At 43.2% G+C, this 27402-nt stretch overlaps 1 protein-coding gene across 3 annotated transcripts in view; it reads right to left on the bottom strand.

Moving 5' to 3' along the window:
• The window catches only part of FAM107B (family with sequence similarity 107 member B), a 62438-nt gene that overhangs the window by 7734 nt on the left and 27302 nt on the right, over positions 1–27402 (bottom strand). Inside the window, exons 2-3 of one of the 3 annotated variants that reach the window (XM_071803507.1) lie at positions 21087–21135; positions 1569–1752 (exon numbers count right to left, since the gene is read on the bottom strand). In XM_071803507.1, the coding sequence (XP_071659608.1) occupies positions 1569–1696 (128 nt within the window). In that variant the 5' untranslated portion in view covers positions 1697–1752; positions 21087–21135. Of the gene's footprint in view, positions 1–1568; positions 1753–17574; positions 17668–21086; positions 21136–27402 lie in introns of those variants that run through there. The other 2 variants (XM_071803508.1, XM_065846275.2) reach the window with 2 other exon arrangements.

The following is a 27402-nucleotide window of genomic DNA, read 5'->3' as shown; positions in this document are numbered from 1 at the left end:
GCTGCAGCTAATCAAAATCACAATGAGAGTGGGTATTGAGGGCTGCAAAACTCCTCTGTGTAATAGGATATTCTCCTAGAAGAAAAGAACTCCATACTGTTTAGAAGTGCTTTATGCTTTCATAAACTTAAAAGAAAAAAATAGCCTTAATTTATTGCAGCCTCCACATCCTTTAGAATAAGATCATAAGTCAGGAAACTTCAACTATCTTTCTTTCAATGACTAAACTTCTTGGTGCCAGGAATTGACTTTGATGTTTAATCCCATTAACAAAAAATAGGACAAACACCTATTTAGGCCACTTTCTTCCAATTCAGTCAGCATTCCGTAAAACATTCCTACTTCTTCCTCACTGAAGAAAATCTGTATGGTGCGTGCAATTCATTTAGAATTGAGTATCTAAGGCTAGCATTTGGGAGGATTTTGCCATTACACATAGAAAAGACCCCTTCTCCCTTCCAGAGTGGGGGGAAAAGGAAAATAAAAGAAACTCTCATCTTTCATAATGTGACTCTCCCTGTTAAATAGACAAATCTAATTGTGCTGGAATAGCCAAAGCAACAGCTTCCTCCTCTCCTTTATCAAGGTGCTGCGTCTCAAAGCACCTGAATGGCCGCTACCAGCAGCTTTATTCTCAAATGCACTCTGAAACACTCTTCTTCCACTTCTGTTTTGTGGATCCCCACACTTTTGCCTTTGGAAAGTCCACTTTGGATGGCTTCAATGCATCAAATTGCTAATTTATTCATGGGAAGGTTCTGTTTGTTTAAATAGAGGAGCCTCAGCAGGCTTGGTGGCTTCTCCACCAGTGTCTGGTCTGGTGGCTGCTGTCTCAATATGTTTTTCTAAATGAGTTCTCCATTGCTGAAGAGAGTGAATAACAGAACTTCAGCAATCTCTGCGTCAAGTGCCTGTGTCTCTGAAGTTGATGAAATAAAGTCCCAGTTACTTGCATCTTTAAAAGCAATACATAGAGCAACAGCTGTGCATCCCATCCCGGAATGAAGAAGTATTTGCATAACATACAAAGATCCACTTGTGCAGCAGCGGCGCAGGTGCCGGACTATCCCACTGCATCACAAGGAAAATCACGTAAGCAGAGAGCAGTGTTGTATGAAATAAAATACATGACTTCTTCAGAAGTGGTCCCATAAACTCTGTGTGCTGGGAATGGTGAAAACCCACAGATTTTTATCATGCTGCTGGTAATAGCAAAAATGTTGTCAAATATTTGATAAAGTTAAGGGCTCAGGATAAATCACAGTGCCCAAACTAACCAATATAAAATGTGACAGGGGAGAAGTGAACTGCTTCCCCCTGAAACTGACCCTTTGTGAGTATTAACAAAAACGGAGCAAGGAGTCTTTTACAACACGCTTTTTGCAGAGCAACTGGAATTCAAACAGAAATAAATGCCACTGTCAAGAATCAGAGACCTTTCAACTACAAGATCTGAATCAACAAAAAGGATCTGCTGGGTTTTGGATAAAATGTCCTTTTGACGAAGCTAAAACTCAAGCTGTGTGTTTGGGGTGGGAGGGTGGCACAAGTGATTTCTACACTCTTACCTTTTCTGATTCATCAGCAGCTCTCTATGGAGATCCTGATGATTCCGGGATGACTTCACAGGATTAATTAATTTCTGGGGTCTAATTAATTCAGGATTGTCATCATCTATGTAGTCTGGTTCAGCCATAATCTTTCTTGGAATGGGATATGGATCTTTGGGTTCAGTGTCCTTATTCACAGTATCTGTAAAACAGGGAAAAAAGCTGCAGTAAATCTACACTGAAAGGTTTTTTAAAGATGTATTAAAACATCAAGGCAGCATATTACACTGGTAAAAGCTACGCTTTTCCCAGATTAATTTTGTGTGTGTTAAGTAATGGCTCTCAGAGCAAACATTAGCAGTAACTATTTAAATAAATGGCAATTTCACAACAATGTCATCTCCAAGAGCCTCCATCCATTGACTCGGAGACATAGACTCCTTCCATTTTAAGAACAATTAGACAAATAACTTAGGTTAAGTGTGTGAAGAGCCCTATTGATTTCAAAAAGCCTACTCAGACGAAGCATTTTTAGATCAGCAATACTGAGACCCTAAAGACATTTAAAATACTGTCTATATTAAATACTATAAATGTATACCAAAGCCACATAGAGTCTCTTTTTCTGCCACCAGTATCATGTCAGCTACAGGGAAAACACCTCCTGTGGATAAGCCCTGAACTTTACTGAGCAAAAGCTTCCATGTGGAAATTGCCAGATCTGCAATTGTTGGGACAGAGGTCAGATTGTTGGGTGGAAAGGTAAGGAGGAAAAAAAATCGGGTGATCTTGTTTCTTTAAGGCCATATTTCACCCAGTGAAAATCCATAGAAGTCAACTGATCTGAAGGCAATGAAGTCTTGATGATTTACATCATCTGGAAATCTGGCATTTTCCTATCCTGCTGTAGAAAGCATATCTATATACCAAATCACAACACTTTTAATCAACTGACCAGCTGATATGTAAACTATATTTTCAAATAATGCATATGTAGCCATTCATACTCCTTTCCATTAAAAAGTCACAGTCACCAGAAGTTCAGCATCCAAAACAAAGCACATTCAGAGCAATTCTGCCTCCGTTTGCTGCTGTGGAAACCTGCAGGCAGAACCTGGTGTACTGTGATTATCAGTTTGATGAAACATTGGCCCCTCAAACAGACCTCAAAAATCTAATCTCACAGCATGTGGGTCTACAGACGGGAATGGATGGGACATGAAAGAAAAGGCAAGAGACCTCCATTAGCCTGGCTGGCAGAACAGCTGAATGCTGCACACTGTACAGTACAGGGCTATGAGAAATCAGAGAATCCCTGCGATCGGCCCCGTATTTTCCAGTAAAAGCTGAATACGCGCTTTAATTTAAATCCTGCTGTTACCAGCCCTTCCCTCCCTCTCACGCCACAGAGCTGTAAAACCTAAGTTCAGCCTCAGATTAATCCCTAAACTATTTTGTTTCATTAGGAATCTCATATTGTTGCTCAGAGGGTCTGATTGAAAATCCACTTGATACAGTGGAGAGATTTCCACTAATTCTTCAGTACATGAACACCACCACGACCATCACCGTGCTCAGGTTGCACATGCACTTACAGACGAAGAAGTGAAACACCAGGACTAAGTTTTCAGTGGATTCAGGGAAGCCATTCTGGATTTGAATGTGTCCAATGCATCCTGAACAGCCCTTTCAGCCTCTTTGTTTGAATGGATGATGTAATTGTGTTTTACTGATGCTACATCTCACACACCAAGTTTCTACGGAGCAAATTCAATGAGAAATAGCTTACCGGTGTGAGCCGCTCTCAGGGTGGTCCCTGCATTAGTTTTTCAAGGCAATTTTATATGTAGCGTTTTTGAACTCTGTGGGGGTGCTAGTTCTCACATGGATCTCTGGAACTAATATAAAAATTGCCCACAGTTCACAACTATGTAAGTAGATTGCTGTACATGACATAAACCTCTTAATGACATTGATCATGCAATAAAAACATTACCCATTACCCCTTAGAGTCCTCCTTGCTTCAGCCAAGCAACCAGCTGTCACCACAGGTGCCAAATATACAGGTTCATTGGAAAATTAAGGTCAGAAGAAACTTGGAAAGTTTCTAGTTCAACTTCCAGCTAAGAGCAGGAGCACCTGTAAGATCAGACTATGCTGCTCAGGGCTTTACCCATAGAATCATAGAATGTCCTGAGTTGGAAGGGACCCACAAGGACCATTGTGTCACAGAATCACAGAATGTCAGGGATTGGAAGGGACCTCGAAAGCTCATCCAGTCCAATCCCCCTGCTGGAGCAGGAACACCCAGATGAGGTTCCACAGGAAGGTGTCCAGGTGGGTTTGAATGTCTGCAGAGAAGGAGACTCCACAACCTCCCTGGGCAGCCTGGGCCAGGCTCTGTCACCCTCACCATGAAGAACTTTCTTCTCAAATTTATACGGAATCTCCTGTGTTCCAGTTTATACCCACTGCCCCTTGTCCTATCATTGGTTGTCACCGAGAAGAGCCTGGCTCCATCCTCGTGACACTCACCCTTTACATATTTATACACATTAATAAGGTCACCCCTCAGTCTCCTCTTCTCCAAGCTAAAGAGCCCCAGCTCCCTCAGCCTTTCCTCACACGGGAGATGCTCCACTCCCTTCATCATCTTTGTTGCCCTGCGCTGGACCTTCTCCAGCAGTTCCCTGTCCTTCCGGAACTGAGGGGCCCAGAACTGGACACAATATTCCAGATGTGGTCTCACCAGGGCAGAGTAGAGGGGCAAGAGAACCCCTCTCGACCTACTAACCACCCCCCTTCTAATCCACCCCAGGATGCCATTGGCCTTCCTGGCCACAAGGGCCCAGTGCTGGCTCATGGTCACCCTGCTTTCCACAAGGACCCCCAGTTCAACTCCTGTCCCTGCACAGGACAACCCCACAGTTCACACCATGTGTCTGAGGGTGTTGTTCAGTCTCTTTTTGAACACTTGTCAGGCTTGGGGGTGTGACACCTCCCTGGGGAGCCTGTGTCCAGCACCCTCTGGGTGAAGAACCTTTTCCTTATGTCCAACCTGAACCTCCCCTGGCACATCTTCCTGCCATTCCCTCGGGTTCTGTCACTGGTCACCAGAGAGAAGAGCTCAGCACCTGTCCTTCCTCCTCCCTTGTGATGAAGCTGGAGTCGCCATGAGGTCCCCTCAGTCTCCTCTTCTCCAGGCTGAACAAACCAAGTGACTTTAGCTGCTCCTCATACGGCTTCTTCTCCAAACCCTTCACCAGCTTCGTAGCCTCTTCTGGACACTCACTAGCAGCTTTATATCTTTTTTTTTTAATCCCGTGACGCCCAGACCTGCACACAGTGCTGCAGGTGAGGCCACACCAGTGCAGAGCAGAGCAGGACACCCTGCTCCTCTCTCTTCATGGTGAAGCTTTTCCTTACACCCATACAAACATCTTCTTTCAACTCATGCCCGTTGCCTCTTGCCCTCTGGCAGAGCCTGGTTCTGTCTCTCAGAAAGTTCCTCCTCGACACGGGGGCTGCTCTCAGGTCCCCCCAGCCCTGTCTCTGCTCAGGCTGAGCCAGCCCAGGTCCCTCAGCCTCCACCACAGCACCTACACCTTGGCACAACCCATCTCGGTGGCCCTTTGCTCAACTTACATCTCAATTCCCTCACTGTTTAATTGCATGCCATATAAAAAAAAACCCCAAACGCCTCACAACATACTTCTCAATGTGTACCATGTCGCACCATGCAGTTAATAAAGTGTGTGGAAGTCTATTCTCCTAACCATAAATATTTAACAAACTAGCTACAGATTGGTTGTTTGGTTTTGTTTTTAATAAGGACGCAATTCCTACCTTCTCAGCGTTCAAGTCATGCTTATCACAATGAAAACAACTCAAATGTTACATATCCAGCCTCCACCCAAAATAAACCTGCTCTGTAAATATTTGGGTTTCTGCACTCTCTCAGTCCTGTTGCATCGATAGGGCTGTGAGCCTTCCAGAAGGTTTTATCACAGACAGCTCTCCATTAGAGTACATCCAAAAATAACCTGCTGCTTCTCTCAAGACAAGTCTTGTGTTTGCTTGGGCGAAGATGAAAAACTCAGAACTACCCTGCAACTGTCTGTCATAAACAATGTACTATTTTTCTAACACAAAACCCTGAAAAAACTATTTGATTCAATAATTTCTCGGCAAGTTTGATGTAATATTTTGCAGCACGCAGATTTGCCTTTGGTAAGCCCTTAAAATGAAGTCTATTTAATCTTCTTTCTTCTGTCCCATCTCTGTTTTTAAAAACATGTATTCAACTCAAAGGTCAGGAACTGTGGTTTCCTAGTGTAACATAAACTCCACTAGCAGCAAACCTGAATGAATAGAACTCCCCTGGGAACTGCAGATGCTTTCTGTGTGTGATTAAGCTGTAAGTGATTTCAGGCAGGATTTCCAACCGGAGCCAGCAAAACAGGGCACCCGCTTCCCACTCGGTGAATCCTCTCACACCCCTTGCAAACCTCAGTCTTGGCTCGAGGCCGCCAACCCAGTCCTGCATAGTCACCATGTAATATTAGACACCAACAATAAATTAAGGTGGTGTGATTTCTACCCACGCCCTTTCAAAGCAACATTTACGAAAGTACCAGCAAGTTTCACAGAAAAAAGGAAACTGAGGCACAAATGAATCGCCATGTAATGGAGGGGAGGATCAGAGCGGGCAGTGCAGCCCCAGAGTTTCATTCTGAGATTGGGGCTCACACCGATAAACCAGTCAGGCGCGATGACAGAATACCTTAATAATCCTTAAACAAAGTTCAATCAATGTTCAAGCAATAACATTTAAATAATTCCACAAGTCTCTAGTGCTCATCAGCACGGAAGTCACAACCGTAAAGCTGCTTTCATATCATCACTAGGTGCAACGGCGGGACATGAATAATCCAAATAATCACTTAGCAGGAATGTGCTGCTTTAAGAGCATCTAAGAGGCTCTTTATAACCACCTATTACATGATCACTACGAATACACAATTAATTTCTGTGTTTCCCTGTTACCTTGCTCCAAAACAAAGGATTCGGGGCATGTTTTAGCTGAGCTTGGCTCAGGTTCAACACACCCACTAATTTGGGAGATGCTCCCCCAGTGCATTTGCTGAATCTGCTGCTGCTGCACAAGCAGCACAAAAGCATTCATCTACCCTACCTTCTCCTACCTGAGCAACACTCAGATTTTGTCCATGACTTCTCACCTACACATGGATTTTCACCCAGAAAGAACAAACCGGGGACCTGGCACGGAAGAGGAATTTTAACTCCTTAAACAGAACGGCAAAACAATTTAAATTTTCCACTAAACAATGTCTCTATATAAAAATAACTTCAAGTATCCACCCAGACAGAAGTTTCATATCAGTTTTCAGACACAAAGATGCTCTTAGAGGAATAAAGCAGTACCATACTGGTACCTCACTCGTGGAGAGCCAAGGCCAAGCGGTCACATACCTGCAATTCCCTCATTTATTTTCTTTGGAGCGCAAGCAAATTCATGGAGAAGAGACCCTTCCAATTGATCACACTGAATAGATACAACTGAACCGCAGTGTGCGAGAAGCACCCAAGCTACATTGGGAGGAGAAGTGTTTGCTTCCAATGTTATTTATTTTTTATTCTACCTATAGAGGGCTTTTTCAGCAAAAGTCCCTTCATGGTATTAACACTGCAAACACATGTGCAAAGAGAACTGCAGACAAGTATCAGTCTTTTTAGCAGATTCAAAGTAGATCTTAACATCAAGATTCAGCAGCTGCCAGACCTTTTGCTTCAATGGGGCTCTCATGGCTCCCACAACAGAGGGAAGTTCATGCCAAAAAAGCCCCAGGTTTATATGGTACACAGGGAATTGCATTTATTTTCTATCTGGTATTCCTCATACCAGAAATTGCCCTCTCCATATGGAATCCAAATATAAAAATTCCTGTGAGACACCATATATTTTATTATTATACATATATAAGGCGTTTTCGCCGTTCAAATGATTCCCACAACTACTTCCAGCTGTGAAAGCAGAGGCAGAGTTGAGGCCCCTTAAAAAGCACATAAATAAATGCCTAAAAATACCGATGAACATCAAAATAATAGACTAGTCCGGGATCCAAAAGTTACATTAAGGCTACATTCACATTATTTTCTTTTTGCCTTAATAAATTATTGAATTAATATCTTCCACAGAAGCGTGAGCTCAAGCAACGAATACCTCCCAAAGTAAGATTTAATTCTCAAAAAAGCTTCAACATCTGTTCCGAGCTGTACTGTAAACCATCAAACGCTAATTTTTAAGACTTAACATTTTTAGCTCTTCAAACTGCTGCGTAGACTTGCGGTTTGCTACAAGTAACCCAGAGGCATTCCTTGAGAAGAAATACAGCTTTTTACTCCCCCTCTTCCGATTTGGAGAGGAATCGGAATATAAATTGTTCAGCGTGTCTCTGCTCAGACTTACAAGACCAGCACGGCCAGTTTGGGTGGAAAGCAAAGGAGCTACTTAAAAATGCAGAATGTGCTCTGCAGGCACCACCTCGGAGCTGTTTGCACACGAAAGCGCAGCACCGCTATCATTTTTATCTCCATGCTCTCAGTGCAGTGAGAGGCACTTGACTAGAGAGATTTACTTGATTAATCCTTGATTATAGATATCATTAATAACTTCCCACAATTCACCCTTTAATTCAAAGCGAGAATTCCTGAAAACAGAATAGAAAACACTCTTCCCACCCAATGTGCTCGAAATAGCCACTGTCTAAGGAGTTTGGCTCTTAGCCGCACCGTCTTTTGTGGCTGGAAGCGATGACGGGGTTTGGATTGTGGCAAAAGGCAGCTGGAGAGGTTTGGAGGGAGCGGGGTGACCAGAGAGGACCTGGAGGTTGCGATTCCTCCCAGCCCCTGGTGCTTTGTTCAAAAAGGCTGCTGTTTCCCAGCTACGGGAGTTTTGCTTCAAAAGAGGAGATTGTCCGCACCTGCCTCAAAACCAAACACATTTAGGGCAGTATGTATCTACTGTCCCATGCAGACTGCGCATTTAATGTCCTCCTATTACCAGATTACTTACTATATTGCTATTCTTCAAATAAAATAAAGACCATTTAACTTTTTGACCCTTTTGGCAGTTACCTGGGTTGTGTGTCTGGCTCCACCCTTGCCTCACCGATCCTAGGCAGGTTCTTTCATCCCTGTGTGCCCCAGCTCTCACTTATACAAGAGGATACTTTTAGAAAGCACCATGAGCTTCTGCAAGGCCAATCTTGCTGCTCCTTGTCATGCACTTCAAAATCTTCAGATCCCGGCAGGCAAAATAAAGTAGCAAGACAGAAAAACTTCTGCCCATGCTATGCCAGAACTGTTTAACTCACAGCACCTTCCTTATGCTGGGTATCACCAGTTAACAGCTTCATTAATTGCATGGCTGCCTAAAGACTGACAGACCACGTAGGCTTCTCTCAGGAACAAGGGTTCACTCATTGACTGTGGCAGCCCAAAGTGATCTCAGCGATGTTGAGGACATGGGGCTTTGCTGGCTACTGAAGCTGTCCCTGTTGTCACTTTAGAGGATGTTAAAATGAACTAAACCACTCAAATTCTCAAGGAAATCCAGTTAATGCTCCTTTTCTTCCCTTAAGTACTGCAGAAAGTGTAATGTCAACAAGCACAGATAAAACACCCACTAAATAAGAAACCAGGAGAAAGAGGGTCCCTATAAAGATGTTTGGATTGGCACTGACACTTAAAGGGAGTGCAAGATTTGGGGCAGTGCTCCATGCTCTTACAATTCTCTCAAATGCAAAGAGCTGCTTATGGGTCTGGTTCAATTTAAACACCACCAGGCAGTCTCTGTTCTGTGCTTTGAAGTTCAGTCAAGTTTTGGGTGCTAAGGGAAGAGCCCGGATCCCCTCAGAGGCTGGGGGTTGAAGAGCAATGCTGGTGAGAACAGAACGGCTGGTCCTCTCTTGGTCTCTGGTCTACTTGGACAAGAGATGCAGAAAGACACACGGAGCTTTAAGAACAGTCTCACCTTCTGCTGAAATTACCAGGCCCTGTGAACAGGAACTTCATTTTCCCTCAGGTTGCAAAACCTGCGATGAAGCTCTCTGCTGCTGGCTGAATGTACCAGGTCTAAATAGCGGCATTTCTTCTCTTTAAATAGTTGCATTTGTTCTCTTGCTCAAATAAAATGCAGCAGAGGTATCAATGAAGCTGTGTAATTAGAGGTGGAAGAACAGAGGGGAAAGAATGCGCCTTTCCGCGCCTACTGCAAGAGGTCTCCGTGCAAGGGAGGCTGTAAGAGCATCGGGAGAAAAGAAGGAGATGAGACCTTTGTTCACCACCACAGGCAGAGACTGGATCCCCTTTTTGTCAGACATGGGTTAAACTTAGCTATAGACTTTCCCTGCAACACATTCCCTAGCATTTAATTTTTAATACAGGCAGAGAAGACAGAAAGACACAGCATGAAGACTTACACACTGCAAATAGCGACCATCCTCCCTAAATCCTGGTTTATGCTTAACCCACTGTAACATCACAGTGCCAGTCTAAGATTAATGGCAAATAAAGCAGACTATGCATCTTACATCACTTCTCTTCGCCAAAAATCCTGTATGTTCATTAAGGATTTTATATTCTCCATACTCATTTTGCTCAGGTCCTTGTGATTACTGAAATCCTTAGACAGGGTTGGGGATGCGGAAAACCACTCTGATGGCAAGAAGGCCCATAGAAATTACACTGCTCTCTTCCTGCAGAACAGCATGTCATTCACCCACCCCCGCCCCTCCATCTCCTCCTCTGTCATTCATTTGAAAGGAATAAATCATGACTAGCAAATGCACACAACTGAATATATATCTGGCTTCCACCAATACACTACACAAGTAATTATTACACCACAGTAAACATGATTTTCAGAAGATCATTGAAATTATTCCTCCTAGGAAACGCACTCCACAGCACAGTTTGCAACCAAATTAATCCCAAAAGGTAAGCAGCAATTTATTTACACATGGGTCAACAGTGATCCGTATGTGATTCTGAAATTATACACGTTTTAAAGAGATTTTATGATTAGCAAAGTAAGATCAGTTTATAACCCCAGCAGCTATAGGGCACCATCAGTGTTCTAGACCAGTCAGTCTGGACCACTAAATTAAAAATCAGGGCACATTTGGTTGAATGAAAATATGGGATTTTTTTATGAAAACCAAGCCTTGATTCAAAATCAGAAGCCTAAGAGAATGGTTTCTTCAGGGCTCCACTGTTGCAAATGTTAAGCACTATCAAACAGTGTCACCCAGTGGTAAAGGACATCCTGCAGCCAGGAACCAAGCAGGAAAAAGGAGGGGGAAAGGGGAGAGACTGACCCAAATCCATGTTTATATACAAAACCGCCAGACTTAAAGAGCAAACAAACTAAAGCCCGCACTGTTTTAGGTCTTACTTGTGAGTCATACTATTTCTGAAACGTCAGCTTTACAGCACAGTAACTCCTCAAATATAAAAAGTTTAACACTAAAGAGGTGCGTTTCTCAGGAAAAGCGGGAAATCCGGAGCAGGCAGCAGCCTCTGATTAATTCGGAGAGTAAAAACATTTCAAGCCATGTGATTTGAGGTGGTTAAAAGGAGATTGGTGAATCTTGAGCACTCTTAAAACTCCAGTTCGGAAGACTTCACCGAGATCACTTGTTCTGTATTTTGTTCATTAAGATCTGGTGAGCAAGGTGAGAAAGTAACGTGTGTCCCAGTGAGGCCAAGCAAGATCCAGAAACAGAAGACTGTAGGTCATGCTCCCTGAACAGAAACACCCTTCTGGATGATGATGATGATGACGGAGGATCCTGGTACATATTTAACCAGACAGAAGGCTATGCCAGATATAAGCCAAAAAACTAAAATGATCTTTGACATAAGCGACAAAATTTTGGAGCAATAGAAGAGGTAGGTTACTTGGTACCCCTGTAAACATGATTGTCACGGCAAACAAAGTGTTCTTATTTATAAAGAAAACAAGATGTTAAAAAGCAAATGGAAGAGAAACAACATTGAAGAACTTGAGAACATGCCCTAAATTGACGCTGTAATAAGAGCTCAGTCCATTTGCTTTTTAAAAGTGAAGATTAAGACCAGTCTTATTGTCTTATAAACAACAAGCCCAACAACAGTTTGAGAAGTTTCAATGACCAAAGATGGGGGCTAGGAAAAAAAAATCCTAAAATAAGGCACACAGTTTCAAAGCAAGGGGAATAAAATGCTAATTTACTAAAAGATTTGTGATAGCGAATCGGAAATGGGTCAATTGCACCGAGAGACCAACTGACAGGATCACAATTAACCCTTCTAATTTTACAAATATATAAATCTCTAAATGCAATTATTGAATGTTTGTAAGGGGAGGCTGAAGATTAAAATCTCTGCATTAATCATGTAATTATGCATTCAGTAACAAAAAAAAGAGAGCAAGCGAGCTAAATTATTTCTCATGCTGCTTAAGTTACCCAATCTCAGAGTGTTGCCAGTCGGGGTGTACAGGGCTGGTGAACCTCCAGATGTTCCTTGGTGAACCTTCAGATGTTCCTCGGTGCCGCGTACTGTTCCCCAGGGCACACCAGTGTCCTGCCTGGGATTAGGACACATCCCAACCTGCTGCATGTTACACCTCCTCACCCTCATCAGAGGTGTTTCTGAATGACAACCCAAAAGGAATTCTACCACCTATAAAGGAAGCCCGTTTTCAACTAATTTAAAACCAGTGACATAATGAAAAACACACAGACCACTGCAGCTTGCCAGCTCCCTAAATACATTCATAGGTAGTTATGTAAAAGTTAAGCACTTCTTCAGACTGGGCAGATATTACCTGCCAAGTCAACTCAAGTTCCCTTCGTTTTCTAGAAGAAATCCCTGTCCTAGGAAGGAAAGTAGAGATTGCCTTATTCTTCTTTCTTTGGTGGCAAATGGTTCAGAGCAAGGATCCAACCTCTACTGTGATTTCTTAATGCGAGGATTATCTTTTCTTAGAAACGGAGAAAAGGAAACAAAATAAAATGTTTTCTTAAATGTATATCACTGCTCCAAGCTAACACACTCCCAGCTTACTCACAAGAAATAAACAAAACCTTCACCTCGAGAGTTAGTCTTGGCTCAGGCAACCAAATCCCCATTCCGGCCTGCACAGTGTCCACAAAGAGCCACCCTTCCTTGCCCAGACCTGTTGCAACTACTTGCAGCTGTATTTTAGGTATGTGGATCCTCATTGCAACTCAGTGGAAAAAGACACAACCACAAAGGCAAGGAAGGGGGACCTGAAGGAAAAGGTAAAAATAAAGAGACCAGTAAAGATGATGATCTGATCTTCATCAGAGGTGGGGCAAGAAATTAAAGAGAAGGCTGTTCCAAACCCTACACGTGACCTTAACCTGAACCCTAATGGGTTTAAAAGGAACAAGTGGGTGTAAGAATGGACACCAGCCAGAACAAACCTCCTGGAAATGTGTGCTGCAGGAGGCCGGGCATACACCAGATGGCTTTAGGACAGCCAAGCCTGTAGACATGAGGCTTTTCAACTGCCACAGTGATCAACAGGAGCCCTGCAAAGGACATGACATGGTATAGGGTATTTAGCAGAACATCATCTTCTCATGGTTTGATGGAAGAAATGTGAAAACAGGAATTAATGGAAAATAAAATCAGAAAAAAAGTTGGCAACAGGTCCTATCTGTCAAAGCTGGCGACTTTATACATGTTCTCTAGAAGCAGCTACAATCAGCAGCTACTGCAACCACCTAAATCGGGAAGCTCTGACACCAGGGCAGGGCTCGCTATCAGTCAGTACACTGCACACGAAAGGTAACACAGCTGCCTTGCTTCTCAGATGGAAGGGAAGGGCATTGTTTTCTAAAGAAAAACACCTCCATCTAACAGCATCTTCAAGTGTTGTTCACACAACTGAGTTGCCTTTGGGCTCTTAGACCCTCTCGAATGAAGAACCTGAATGTCAGCACCTAAACCAAAAGCAGTCATGCAAGCTTAGCATGTGCACAGGGGAGATTTTAGATAAGACTCTGGCAAAACAAATTCAGTCATGTATGGTGAGACCAAACTGTTTCTAGGACGTTTTCTTAGAAAGGTTTGAAGAAGTTCAGGAAGGGAGAAACAGACCACCACTCCCTAATACCTCCAGAAAGGATCTGCTCAAGAAATTCCAAGCAGTTAACAAATTAAAAAATAAGAAACTAGAGGGATGACCCCAGGCTCTCCACAAAGGGATTGTTTGTTGAGTTTGTGAGCTGGTGGCAGAAAAGGAATTTCCTACGATTGTTACCTTTCTGCTTTACAGACCACCTGGAGGAAAGTCTCAGAGTGTCCTTCCCCAGCAGCGGTCACAAAGGGGACCGGCCGTGCCACCAGAGTTCATAGGACCGCTCAATGCTGCTCCTCACATCCTTCTCCAAGGCTTTTGAGAGGACAGGTCACTTGCTTTATGTGCTACAGAAGCAGAATAGAACTGGACTTAACTTGAACTGAAAGAAGTCTTAAGTACCTAAGCTGAAAAAGCTAAAAAAACCCTCAGCAGTCCTAAGAGGCACTACAGGGATCTCCATCAAACTGTCAAAAAGCACCACCTGCAAACCAAAAAGTCACATGCCTATTCACAGTAGTCTCCCGAAAAAAAAATAAAGTGTGCACATTCTTGTCTCTTCAGGCTTAAAAATAAAGAAAAAGCTTAAAGAAGCCAAAAACCAAAGGGCTGCAAAACAAGACTCGCGCAGAGCCAAGAAAGGGGCTGAAACTCTTTTGTCATTAGATGCCTGCAGATGAGGAACAAAAGCAGAGTTAGGTCACAGCTTGGCTCTTGCTAGTCAAGGTTCAAGAAATCACTGTATCGAGCTTTCAGAGAAGAAAATGCCATTTGTCACTTGCAGACAGACACCCAGGCAGCCGTGTCTCTGAAAGACGGTGCTGTCAGCCTTGAAGAGAAAAGGGTTTGAAAAAACCCTTCTCACAAGCCTTGGAGCCCTCTTATTAAAACCCTTTCCCAGGTGACTCAGCTTACAGGCTGAAAAGCTGTCCCCTAGCTCCGGTTTTAACAGCAGCAGCTTAATTAATAGCATGAATACCTATTGATGGGCAGTCATAACCACGAATTGCCAGCTGCACCTCTTCACAGCAAAGCCAGCCCTGTTCTTTGTTCCTGTGCTGAGCACGCAACTCAGGGGCTCTCAGCACCTGCTGGGCCCGACACCAAAGAAACTTTCAGGCCAACAAACTTTATATGAGGGCAATAAACTGCATGTTAAGGGCTCCTTAAAAATGCCACCATACAGTGTCTCCAGGAGGATATCATCTCACTGTCTCAGATGTTCGCAGAAGGAAGGAAGAAAAGGAAAGCGGTGTTTCTGTGGTCCTCTTCCTGCTCTCCTTCAATAGTTAAACGGGCTATTTTTAAAATAACAAATACAGAAAAATTGTAATTAAAATTCCAACGAGCCTACATGGCCCCCATGATTTTTCAAAAGCACACCTCTGTTTCGCAGTCAGAAGACACTCCTAAAAAACAGACATGGAGGACTGAACACATCATGCCATATCACATCCCAGCAAGCACTGCCTTTTGTGTCTCCTATCACTGAAATAATTACTAGTTTTCTCCATGGCTGTGTTACCTACAAAGATGTTATGAGCTTATTAAAAGGAGAAGAACTACAGAGCTACAAAGATAATTAGGGGTATGGAGCATCTTTCTTATGAGAAGAGATTGACAGAGCTGGGGCTGTTCAGCCTGAAGAAGCTGAGAGGGGATCTCATCAATGTTTATAAATATCTCAAGGGTGGGTGTCAAGAGGATGGACCAGACTCTTTTCAGTGGTGCCCAACAATAGGATGAGGGGCAGTGGGCACAGACTGAAGCACAGAAGGTTCCATCTGAATATGAGGAGAAACTTCTTTCCTTTGAGGTGCCAGAGCCCTGGACCAGGCTGCCCAGAGAGGTTGTGGAGTCTCCTTCTCTGTAGACATTCAAACCCACCTGGACACATTCCTGTGTGACCTGCTCTGGTGAACCTGCTTTAGCAGGTGGGTTGGACTGGATGATCTCCAGAGGTCCCTTCCAACCCAAACCATTCTGTGATTCTGTGTAACTGTCTTGGTGTCCAAGGGTGAAAGGGGAGTTGGTATTTGTGTAGTCATCTCAGGCATACTTGATTCCTCACTACAGGAAAGGTGCTCTGCATGTGAGCACTATTTCTAAAAAATAAAAGGAGGTGGAAGCCCTTTTCTTTTACTCTAAATTCTTCACCTGTTACTAGTCCCATAAATCTGAATAAACCAAACCAACTTCCCACAACACTTACAAACATTTCAACCCAAGTTGCTCAAGTTCCTACATCCAACACAGCCTGTCCATCATCTCACACACAGTCACTTTCTCAACCTGCTTGCTTAACAAGTAGTGGAGAACTCCAGACTGCCAAAGCAGAAAATTAACATCTGCTTCTTCTTTTTTTTTAATTAGACAATCATGTTTTGCCATGATTCACTGACGAATTATGGTTTAAAACCGTAAAAAAATTACTGAGCAAGGGGAATTCATCAAAATAGAAAAGTGGGACCTGTTTGTTGTAATGGGCTTGGTCACAACAGAGGCTCGTTCACCCAGCAGGAAACTGCCCCGTAATTACACCGAGGAACTGAGCTGTGACAGGAGAGAGAGGGTCTGTTCTCGGCTCTGCCAAAAACTGGATTTGTGATGCTGAGCAAGCCGCTGAGGCCTAAATTCATCTGGAACAGGCTGTGGTTGTCAGCACAAGACAACATTTCGGATACCAAATGCTGAGAGAGCAAAACACACTTTTTTTGGATGAGCAGATCAGTAAGAAACATCATAAATTACGAAAACACTATGTTTTGTTCTATTATAGGCAGCGTGCTGTCAAAAGCTCTGGAGCCATTTCATGTTAAGCACTCTTTTTTATGATGGAATAAACGCTGGTTTTAGAATAAAGAGGCAAAATTCAAGCTGGTAATTTGCTGAATGAAGTTTAGAAAATGAAACTGATGATGTTTAAAATAAGCTAAAAGATTACGGATTAACAGATGCACAGAATAAAATTTAGAAAATATGTTAGAGTTAATAATACACAGGTTGTGAACCAGGGATTTATGAGTCTTGTGCCTCAAGGACTGAGGCCCAATTCACCCCAACCCTATTTTTATGAATTTCTTCCTTCCCAAGTTATTAACAAAGTCCCTAGTGTTTTCTTTGTTGTTCTTTTATGGATTTAGCATCTCAACAACAAAAAAAGACACATTAAACACATGCTTTTGTAAGCCACACTAGTAAATATGTTCTCAGAAACTACTATAAAACGAAGATCCACATTGCAAAGCTGGAATGAGAGCTGGGAGCCTGAGGGCTTTTCTCATCCCACTGGTGAATAGAGCACGTTCTTCTCGAGCATGTTAGTAATAAGACAGAGACTCATTTATCAAAATCTGTCCTCTTTAAAACAGCATGTACTCCTCAACAGCACTCAGCAGGGTGTAAATACTGCATCTTCAGCCACTATGTGAATGTGAGTTTACCATATACATTATTGTTTAAGATTACAGCAAATGTTTGCTATAATTCATAGAATACTTCGGGTTGGAAGGGACCTTTAAAGGTCATCTAGTCCAACCCCCACATTAAGTCACATCTCATCAGGAGAATGTTAATAGTCACCCTTTAATGTGAATGTTCAGAAGTCAGCCTTCAGTTTTTTCATATCACTGAGATATAGGATGTTGTAAACATGGGATTCCTACCCGCCACGCTGAACCCAGCAGCCTGCCTGCACAGAGGATGTTGCCACACCTGCTTCAGCACTGATCCCAGTGCGAGCTGCCCAGAAACACAACAAAGGCGGCGTTTTCACTGTCAGACAACAGGATCCATTTCCAGTTTAGAAACACATTTGGTTCTGAATGCAACCAGGCTATTAAAACTCACCCGGGGGGCCTTCCCCTGCACGGATCTGTCATGAAAGCTTCTTGTTCTCTCACCCACACCTTTCCAGCACCGCTGAGAGCAGCAGCATCACGGGTACCCACGGCACCAAACTGCAACTGGGAAATGTTTGAACATGGGGACATGGTTTGAATGGTGTTGTCTTAAGGATCTTTACCAGAAGATGACAGCTTGCTCCAGCCAGTCCCAAATCAGTCATATTTGAGAAACTATAGCATCAATCAGCTCATGTTGCACCCACAGGAGCCAACAGCCCCTGCAAGGAAGCAAAACCCCCAGAAAAGACAGGCACAGTGAGCTGGGATTGTGCAATGGACAAGTGAAAATCAGCACACGGTCTGTCTGTATCAGTATCAAAGTTATTCCAGGCTGGGAACAGCTGTGTCAGCATAAGCACGATCAGCTAGTGTGGAGAATCATACCACTTCGACCCTACAGATAAAGCAGTACAACTTGTAGGAAAGCTTAGAATCCCACCAACAATTAAGATCAGACTGGGAAGTGCAGGTGGAAATGCGAAAAATATCTATTAAGGACACTGTCAGGAAGCAAAATCCCAGCTCCTTCATCTTTCATGATATATGAAGGCAATGAGGAATGAGTTGCAAATGGCTAAAATGACAAGATTTCAATCATTATTATTAGAGTTTCAATAGAGTTCACATTATACATTTATTTTACAAACAGCAATTAGAACCGAAATTTGAGCAACTTCACTGTCCGCACACGCTTGAGAGAATCATTATGCTCCACAAGCCTGTAGTCTACACGGAGGGCTGAATCACCATCCCCACCTTTTATCCTAAATCTTCACAGAATCACAGAATGCCAGGGATTGGAAGGGACCTTGAACGCTCATCCAGTCCAATCCCCCTGCTGGAGCAGGAACACCCAGATGAGGTTACACAGGAAGGTGTCCAGGTGGGTTTGAATGTCTGCAGAGAAGGAGACTCCACAACCCCCCTGGGCAGCCTGGTCCAGGCTCTGTCACCCTCACTGAGCAGCTGTTTCTTCTCAAATTTAAGTGGAACCTCTTGTGTTCCAGTTTGAACCCATTACCATCTTCCTGGAAGCCAGTGAGCCTTGGGGCTTATAAAATAGGAGAACTTCTGGAAATTTTACTTTTGACTGTGCTCATTCAATGTCGCCTTCCCCCAGAGAGACAGGATCGTCATCTTGTCTTTCACACGAATGTGCACGTCCCATTCATGTTCTAGGTAACTGCTTAGTTTAGATTTTCCAGAGAAAAAAAAAGATGTTAACCTCATCCCCAAACCTCACCTCGCCAGCACTTCTAACCTGTTTGCTGCAAATTTGGGCTCCATGAAATGCAATATTATGTGTCTTTGAGTGGGGTGACAGTCACCTCCATGGGAGTCCGCCAACACGGCACCAGCACTAACAACTCCACAGTTTTGGGTTGAACACCCTCTTTCAAGAGCAACTTCCCCCTCACAAACACACCTAATTAAACATACACCTCAGGGCCCGGCGGAACAAACAGTAAGTCTTTGTGGTTGTACGGGGGTGCAGATTTTGATTCAGGAAGTATATGTCTGCAAATTAATTCTGATCTGCATCCTACTGTGCTCAGTGTTTTCCTATGGCTCCTATTCAACATAAACATTTACTACCATTGAAAACCCGGTGCTTCCAGGAAAACAATGTTTAGTTAAATTCGCACAGTGATTTAAAAAAAAATCACAATAAGGTCGTTAAGAGTTTGAAGTCAGTGGATGAACTTTGCAAGTCAGCAGCAGTGGATTTACTAGAGCACGAGCAAATGTGCCTGTCTGCCACCAGAAGTGCCACTCTCACCAGCAGGGAGATTGACAAATTTGTTAGTTCATTCCAGTAGAGTCAAAATGGAAAAGTTTTTAGAGGCTACAGCACAGGTTCTTAGCAGGGAAAAGAGATTTCTGCACAATTTCAGAGTTCTTTAATCTCCCCTGGGGGATATTTCCATTGCTAGAGGGTGCTGACATCCATTTTAGAGAAAACCTCTGAATGTGTCTTTTAAATATCCCTTTCAAAAAAACTCCCAGGGGACAGCTGCATGACTTCAACAGGCAACATGAGATGCAGGAAGGGACAGTATGTCAAATGAGTAAGGCAGACACATGGGAGACCGAGCCAACAAGAATTCCATCCCAATTCTCACATCTCCTTCTCCCCTTCTTTACATGAGATAAATCCATGTAGCTCAGCTGTAAACACCTTCTATTAATCTCACTCCAGACCTCAGCTAAAAGCTGAAGACATCAACCACTTTTCTCCGTGTTGCTTGAGACTTTTTACATATCCCACTCCAGCCCTTGTTTATACCATCATGATTATTATCTAATTATAAACAATAGCTTGATTAAAACATACATATTTATAGAAGCATTCATGTCACCTACCTTTAGGCCTTTGACTTCTGTAGCTAAAATAGGAAAGCAAGCTTCTTACAGCATTAGTGTGGTTATCCAGGGGACAAATCAAAGCAGCTATGCTGAACACTTAATGTCAAACATCATCTCCCTCAAGCAGCTCCCAGAGAAATTTGCCTTCCTGCAGTGGGGTTATGAGAAGTCCAGGGAGCCTAAACTCCCAAATTGCTTTTTAATAGCACTGGGAAAGGCCCTTTCAAAAATCAAAACAGTCAGAAATTCCAGCCTAAATTTCATAAACTACAGTAATACTGAACAAATCAAACCTGTGACTGCTTTGTGTAGTAGCTTCAGTATGCCAGTTACTTCCCTTCACATACTATATCGTGTAGAACCATGGAAAATACTCAGTTTAATCATTTCCTGTATTATTCACTGCATTGTGTGCAATACCTTGTGGATTAATTATCTAGATAACAAAATGACTGCAAGTGCCATTAACGTCACCAGTCTAAAGCAGTCACCTAAAGATCCAGAGCAATGTGCTCCTGCGATATACAGCGTGAGGGAAACTGAAGAATTCCTCCTACCTGCTACATAGGGATGAGAAAATCCCCTTCCTCCCCATGCAGGAAGGTGACTAAACCACTGTGCAACTGGGGAAAGTCCCAATCACTGGGAAAATTGAAGACAGGAAAGGGCTTTCACACCTGGAAGCCAAACTGTTCAAAAGAATGGAGAGCAGGGTGACCAAGTCTGATACATCTGAGTCATCTTCATGTGAAATCCAATGAGCCAGAACTTCTTATCCATCGCTACATGAACTTACTATGTAGTGAATGCTGTATAGTAAAAACTGCTTTTACTCCTGTATGTAGAACGCCAGAGGCCAGTGCAACACCACCAGTGTTCAACTCACTGCAGAGCCCAGTGGATCCCCAGTACCGACTGCTCAGAGGATGCACATCCTTCCCCCCCTTCCTCACAAGCACCCAAACTTGGCCAGAAAGGCTCAGCTCCTGGCTTGGAAGTGGCCATTTAACACTAGGAGCAAGGCAGGGGTGGAACACAAACAGTCATCAAGTAGGACAAGTCAAACAGTGACATCTAAAAGCCACGTACCCAAGCTAAGCTGGTCCTTTGGGCTGGTCTAAGCCAATCCTGACTTCTTCTGCAGAGAAAAAGAGAACAGCACCTTAAGGAAATGACTTGTTAGAGCAGGTCCAGAGGAAGACCACAAAAACGATCACAGGGATTGAAGACATCTCCTATGAGGACAGGCTGAGAGAGTCAGGGTTGTTCAGCCTGGAGAAGAGAAGGTTCCAGGGAGACCCTTCAGTACTTAAAGGATGGACAAAGACTTCTTACCAGGGTCTGTAGTAACATGACAAGCGCCAACAGTTTTGAACTGAAAGAGGGCAGGTTTAGATTGGATGTAAGGAAGAAATGTTTTACAACTGGAGCGCTGCAACACCAGCATGGGTTGCCCAGAGAAGTTGTGGCTGCCTTATCATTAGGAGTGTTCAAAGTCAGGCTGGACGGGGCTATGAACAACCTGATCTAGTGAAAGACATCCCTGCCCACAGGAGCGGGGCTGGACTAGATGAACTTCAGAGGTTCCTTCCAACCCAAACCCTTCTGTGACTCGGTGATCACAGTTATTTTGGGATGGGATAAACATGTTTTTGAAGGTGATCAACCAAAGCCCGCGAGCAGAATTCCTGCTCTCCCTGGCCACAGTTGTGGCCACGTACCACCACCATTCTCAGCTTGCACAGCTGGAAACATCTCATTTCTGCGCGTCCTGCTTGAGCAAGAGGCACGATTTCTGTTTGAAGGCAATATAAACTGCACCACTGGAAATACCAGTGGAAAAACCTCTGTTATTTCCAGGCCACCAAACACAAGTAGCACTTACTAGTTTACTACTCTGGTTTCCAATTTGAGAAATGCCTTTAATGGAAGCGCTTTCTTAAACACATACCAAATGCCACTGAACATAAATGTGCCTAAACCGCGGCTCCAAGAGAGCTCTGTATTTAAATTAACTTTGAGCATGTTCTGGCCTAAAAAGGGAGGGGGGGGGAAGAGGAGAAAAAAAAAGAAGAAGAAAAGAGGAAGATGGTCTCTTTTGTGGCATTTTTCTTTCTGCGAACACAGGAGGAAATAGGTGTTGGCACAAGCAGAAAGGCAGACAGATTTACATCTCCCAGTTGCAAAACAAAGTGCTATCAGCAAAAATATTAGATTATTGATGCAGAGAGAGAGGAAGTGGCAAAGCTGCTTAACATTTCAAGAAGCTGTGAGGCTTTTTACTCAGTGCTGTAGCTGGGGAAAATAAAAATATTCTTTGAGTAGGATTTAGTAACTCCATAACAAAAGTCAAATAGATTAAATGCCGCATCTGTTGTTATAATTAAATTAACAAAGTACTGATAGAATCGTGCATGTTTTCCCCTTGTGTACCATACCCTGGGCAAAGATGTACTGTAGCTGTACATGTTTCCTGGGTTATAAATTAATACACAAATGAAATTCACTCTTCCTGCAATGTTATTAAAAATCAAGAAAAATTACTCCGGGGATAAATCCAGCCCAGAGATGTTTTTCAACAAAGGTAAGTTCCTGAATAAATTCTAGGAAAATAGGTCTGTAAGGAAATACTTAAAACATTTTCACTGGTGTTCCCAGAGCACTTGTTTAAAAATATATTGGAAGAGAGAGTTCCCAGTATTAAATAGGTAGAAAACCAGAAGATGGTGTTTTAGAATACTCTTTTTCCAGGTGATCAACCCAATATTCTTACAGTCTGGATCTGGGGGTGGTGGTTGTTGCTGTTCCTTCCTTTTTTTTTCCCCAAAGGTTTTTAGGGGGTGGGGAAGGATCATAGAGTTTGCAGGGGGGTTGTTTGTGTGTTGTTGTTTGTCTGTGTGAGTTTTTTTGTTTGGTTGATTTTTGATACCTAAGTATACACAGCCTTAAATCAAGGCCACTTTATATGCAGGTCAAGTTGGGTATCAAGAATCAAGGAGCTCAGAAATTACATGTATACTTAGAGACTCAGCCCCGTGCATTTGAGACATTACAAATTTTTACACTGAGATTACACAATCAGATGAAATGTTACTACAAATAGCATCAGGTTAGACTCTCAGCTGGCACAAGCTGGGGCCAGTCTACTGACATCAATTAATCTTCCTCAGCTTATCTGACTCACTTAGGGAACATGTACAATTATTAATATTACAGTTCTCCACGGGGCTGCATATGCAGAAGCACTGGCAAGGGCAATGGCCTCGGTTAAACCTTGGTATGCAACACTGTGATGCTGGAGACCTGCACGAATGCACCTCTAACACTTCTCCTGCAAGACTGCATCCACTAAAGCGATGAAAACAGCCATAAAACACTCACAAGTTGATGAAAACAACTCATCTCCAGCAATTTGCACAGCTAACAACCATTGTAATCGCATTTTTACGGAAGCACAGAACACTGGGCTGGAAGGAACTTCCAAGAGGCCATTCAGCATGTCCCTGCCCCAGGGCGAACTGTAGCTCACCTACCTGCTCCTGACACCTCCTCCTTCCTTGGAGGGTTTTGGGTCAAAATGTTTCATTCTTGATCTCAATCCAAAACAAGATGTGGTATAAGCCCAGTTGTTCATCTCGTTTTAAGCCCCACGTCTTGGCCTTTAACACTAATAAATATACAGACATCAAACTGGCTGGCTCTTTCCTATGTGAATCAGAGCTGAGTCTTTGCTAATGCACCGGACAGCAAAGACATAAACAGGTGGGATTAATGATTTTATTTTAGAGCAAGAGTCAAACATAGAAGAAATAAAAAATCTGTTCAACAGATCTCCATTGCAGAAGATATTTTTAGCACATCTGGTGGAGACCACAGAGGTCATGAGAAAATCTGCGAGGCTCTCATCAAGGCCATTCTCCCCATGACAGGCACTGAGGGGCAGCGGCTCTACCCTCCCACTGCCGTACCAAAGAGGCCACTGTTCCCAGAGAGCACAATTCCCTCCAGCCTTGCTCTGCCCAAGTATGTTTTCCATCCCCCAGCTTTTGTAAGTTTGTGATAAAGTCACTTGGAACAGCACAGGACCCTGTACTTCTCCTCCGCTCTGTTTTCCCACCAGAAAGTCCCAGGCTCAGAGGAGCATCCCATGGAGAGGACACGTCCCAGCTCCCCTGGCTCCAAAACCTCCTGGGGCACAAATCCAGAGATGGAGTCTGTGGAGGAAGGAAAGGAGAGGCTGGCAGGGAAAGCCACTGAATGTGCCATTTTGCAAAAATAGTACTTGGATTCTCACCAGCACAGAAGGATTCAGGACTAACAGTGCTACTGATGGTGCTTCTGCAGTAAGGTAAATAGAGAAGGGTCTGGACATCAGATCCTAGTCTTGCAAGTTTTAAATTATTAAAGCAAGGCATCTATTCTTGTAAGAAAGCTCTGAAGCTTATTTAAAGAAAATAATGCATTAATAAGAACATTTTTTCCCTTCCACATCTTCCAGGCATGGCATCACTAGGATCTGTTCGGAAATGTTTCCATTGCTTCTGCCACTGTCTTGAAAAGAATCTTGTGTTTGTAAAAAGATGCAGCCCAGTCTCCTCGTGATTCTAATCCAGAATACATGTTTCTTCTATTCCACACCCCTCCCCCCCCAATATTTCTTTGGATGCTATTTTTCAGCCAAATCATACTCAGTCTCCTGGGACTCAGTTTATACCAATAATTCAGAGGGTTTTTTCCTTCTCTGATATTCTGTTTTTCAAGGCAAGGTTATTTTTTGTGTGTATGATACTTCTTCAATTTTGCAAAACCCAAGGCAAAAGTGTAATAAAAAATGCAACAACTCTATTGCTTATTTTTGTGGTCTGACATTTTCATTTCATGTCATAATGACTCTAATCAATCTATCCTGCATTACACACATATCACATTCCTAACCAGCAGCAATTAGAAATAGAGATTTGATTTCTTTCTTCCAGAATGGTACAAAAATTAATGTCACTTGTCACAAAAAGAGTTGAGACTACAAAGAGCGACACACAAAACACTAAGTATTTTAATTTGACACCAGTCTTCATGAAATTCTCAAATCAAAAGCAGCAATGTTAAATTCTATTATTAATCCTCTTGCTTAGATCATCAGTCTGAATAAAGGCATTAATGAGATAGGGACCTGCAAAGCATCGTCTTCAAAAACCATAAAACATGACATTAAAACTGAAACTGAACAATTTGGTCCTCAGGATTAGAAGTCCTCAGCAAATCACATAATCACTAAGAAAAGGCTAAAGTGCTGAACAAGGAGAGTCTGTGGTGGCTGTTCCTTTCTGTACAAGTGACAGGCAGGGTTCCTCTTCAGTGACAAATACGTGAGTCTCCCTGTGACCCGCATTAGAGCTGTTGTACCCATTGTGGTCCGGGAGCCGCGCTGGCTGCTTTCCATCCCAGGGCTCGAATTCTCACAGCTGCCTGCTCACAGGCTTCTCCTGCTCTTCTCCAACACACTCACCCTTATTTTCTGAGAGGCAACAAGCACAGTTGTCCCAGTGAAGCAGGAGGTGTCCTGGGCCCTCACACCCTCCCAAAGACCCAACCGGTCTCAAGTTGGCAGCTGCAATAAAGACAACTGCTCCACATCGACAAGGAGCGACCAGTTGCTGCAAGAGCCAGCTCTGCCCCAGCTGATGGAAGTGAGAAATGGCGATGTTTCTTCATTCTGGTTGCAGAAGCCTTGCCTTTAATTTCACATCCCTGTCCATCAGGTTTGCTCAGTTGGTGCATCAGTCACTTGTCCCTTGAAAAGTCCAGGCACGGAGAAAAAAAGGATATAGAAGCTGGGATAATGCTGAGCTCTTCTGTACCTACAGCTTCTGTATCTGTGTCTCTAGAGGTGGCTGTGGGATACAGAGTGTGCTTACCAGCTCAGAAGTCACAGGGCAGCCCGAGTTTCAATTCCCAGCACTGCTGTGAAATAAAGACTGCAGCTAGAACAAAGCTGGACAGGGAGTACCAAAAATTCAGTGATTCAGGCTCAGCTCTCAACCAGCTACTCAGATGTTACATCCACCTTGTAAAAACATCCACCTTGTTCTGTTTATGTGTCAATGGAGAGAAAAACAAGGCTAGTGCAGCAGATGTGCAAAGCTCAGACAACAATAAAACAGGTCACTGATCAGCTAAACTCTCAGGGTTTTTCTGTGCCAAAGACAGTTCACAAGGTAACAAGACAGATAGACAGTAACACCTACAGCAAAATTGTCTCAAGAAAAGGGAGAAACACCATGAGGTATCCATGACATTTGTATAGAAACCTGTATAAGCTGAATCCCATACAGTGTATGCAGGAGTGGGGGTGCAGGAATTGCTCACACAATACCTGAATCCTGGACAAAACACCATGGCCAGCTGTCCTGGGGATTGCCAGGACACACTTAGGGAAGTCGAACAGCTCACCAGCTGCTACTGAAACCTGTGTTCAACAAAAGGCTAAAAAAAATACCAGGCGATCTCTTATTAGGTCCTGATTTGTTGAAGTAACAAGATGGGCAGGATCCAAGGAGCTTCTTTATTTGAACGATCCCTTGAGGCAGAGCCCGTCCAAGAGGGACAGCAATTACAAAGCTTCCAGTAGCGAACCATTAAACTTGCAGTTTCCAAAAACTTGAAGTTTCATTGAGCAAATGAAATGTTTTCATACCCTTCTAAATCCTTTGTACAATCTGCATATCAGCAAGTGCAGATGATTACCGTTTGTATTTTCATACAGCAAGCTAAATAAAACCCTGACAGTTAAGGGTGAAATAAAGAAATAAGTGCAAATTTTGAACCCTGATGGTTATTCCCTCTCCCCTCCCCAACATTTGTGTGTATCTTCCAAATGCTGAGTAAATCAAAACCCAGACAGAAATACAGACCCTGGGCCAGATCTTTCAGTAGGTCTAAGTCAGCATGGTCTGAATGACTCTTCATACATAATTACGCTGCCAAATACTTGATGAAAAGAATTGAGTGGATGTCAGCACATGCTTTTGTAAAACAGACAAGAGGACCTTTGTCAGACAAGAATTAAGACTCACTATAGGAACTGTATCATACAGTTTAAAAGAAAACCACACTACAAACACATGTGGCAGGACTGAAAACTGGTGTAAAAGGCATGAGAAATGTCTGCTGAGGTCTGCTCTTTACAAGAACGGAGATTCCAGAGCAAGGGATATGATTATCCATTACATCCAGAGAACTAGTTTTATAGGAACTGGCAGGCATGGCGCTCCAAAGCAGCTGCTTGAGCATTTAGGTTGAAAGGCGAACTTATTCCTTCCCATTTTCTTTGCGTGTCTTTCACTCATACGGCTAAACCGCTCTGCTGACACAGCAGCGCCAAACAGCAACACGTTCTGTAGGGGAC

Source organism: Patagioenas fasciata, chromosome 1 (genome assembly GCF_037038585.1).
Source record: "Patagioenas fasciata isolate bPatFas1 chromosome 1, bPatFas1.hap1, whole genome shotgun sequence".
Lineage (NCBI taxonomy): Eukaryota > Metazoa > Chordata > Aves > Columbiformes > Columbidae > Patagioenas > Patagioenas fasciata.
This window is presented reverse-complemented; position numbering and strand designations above follow the sequence as displayed.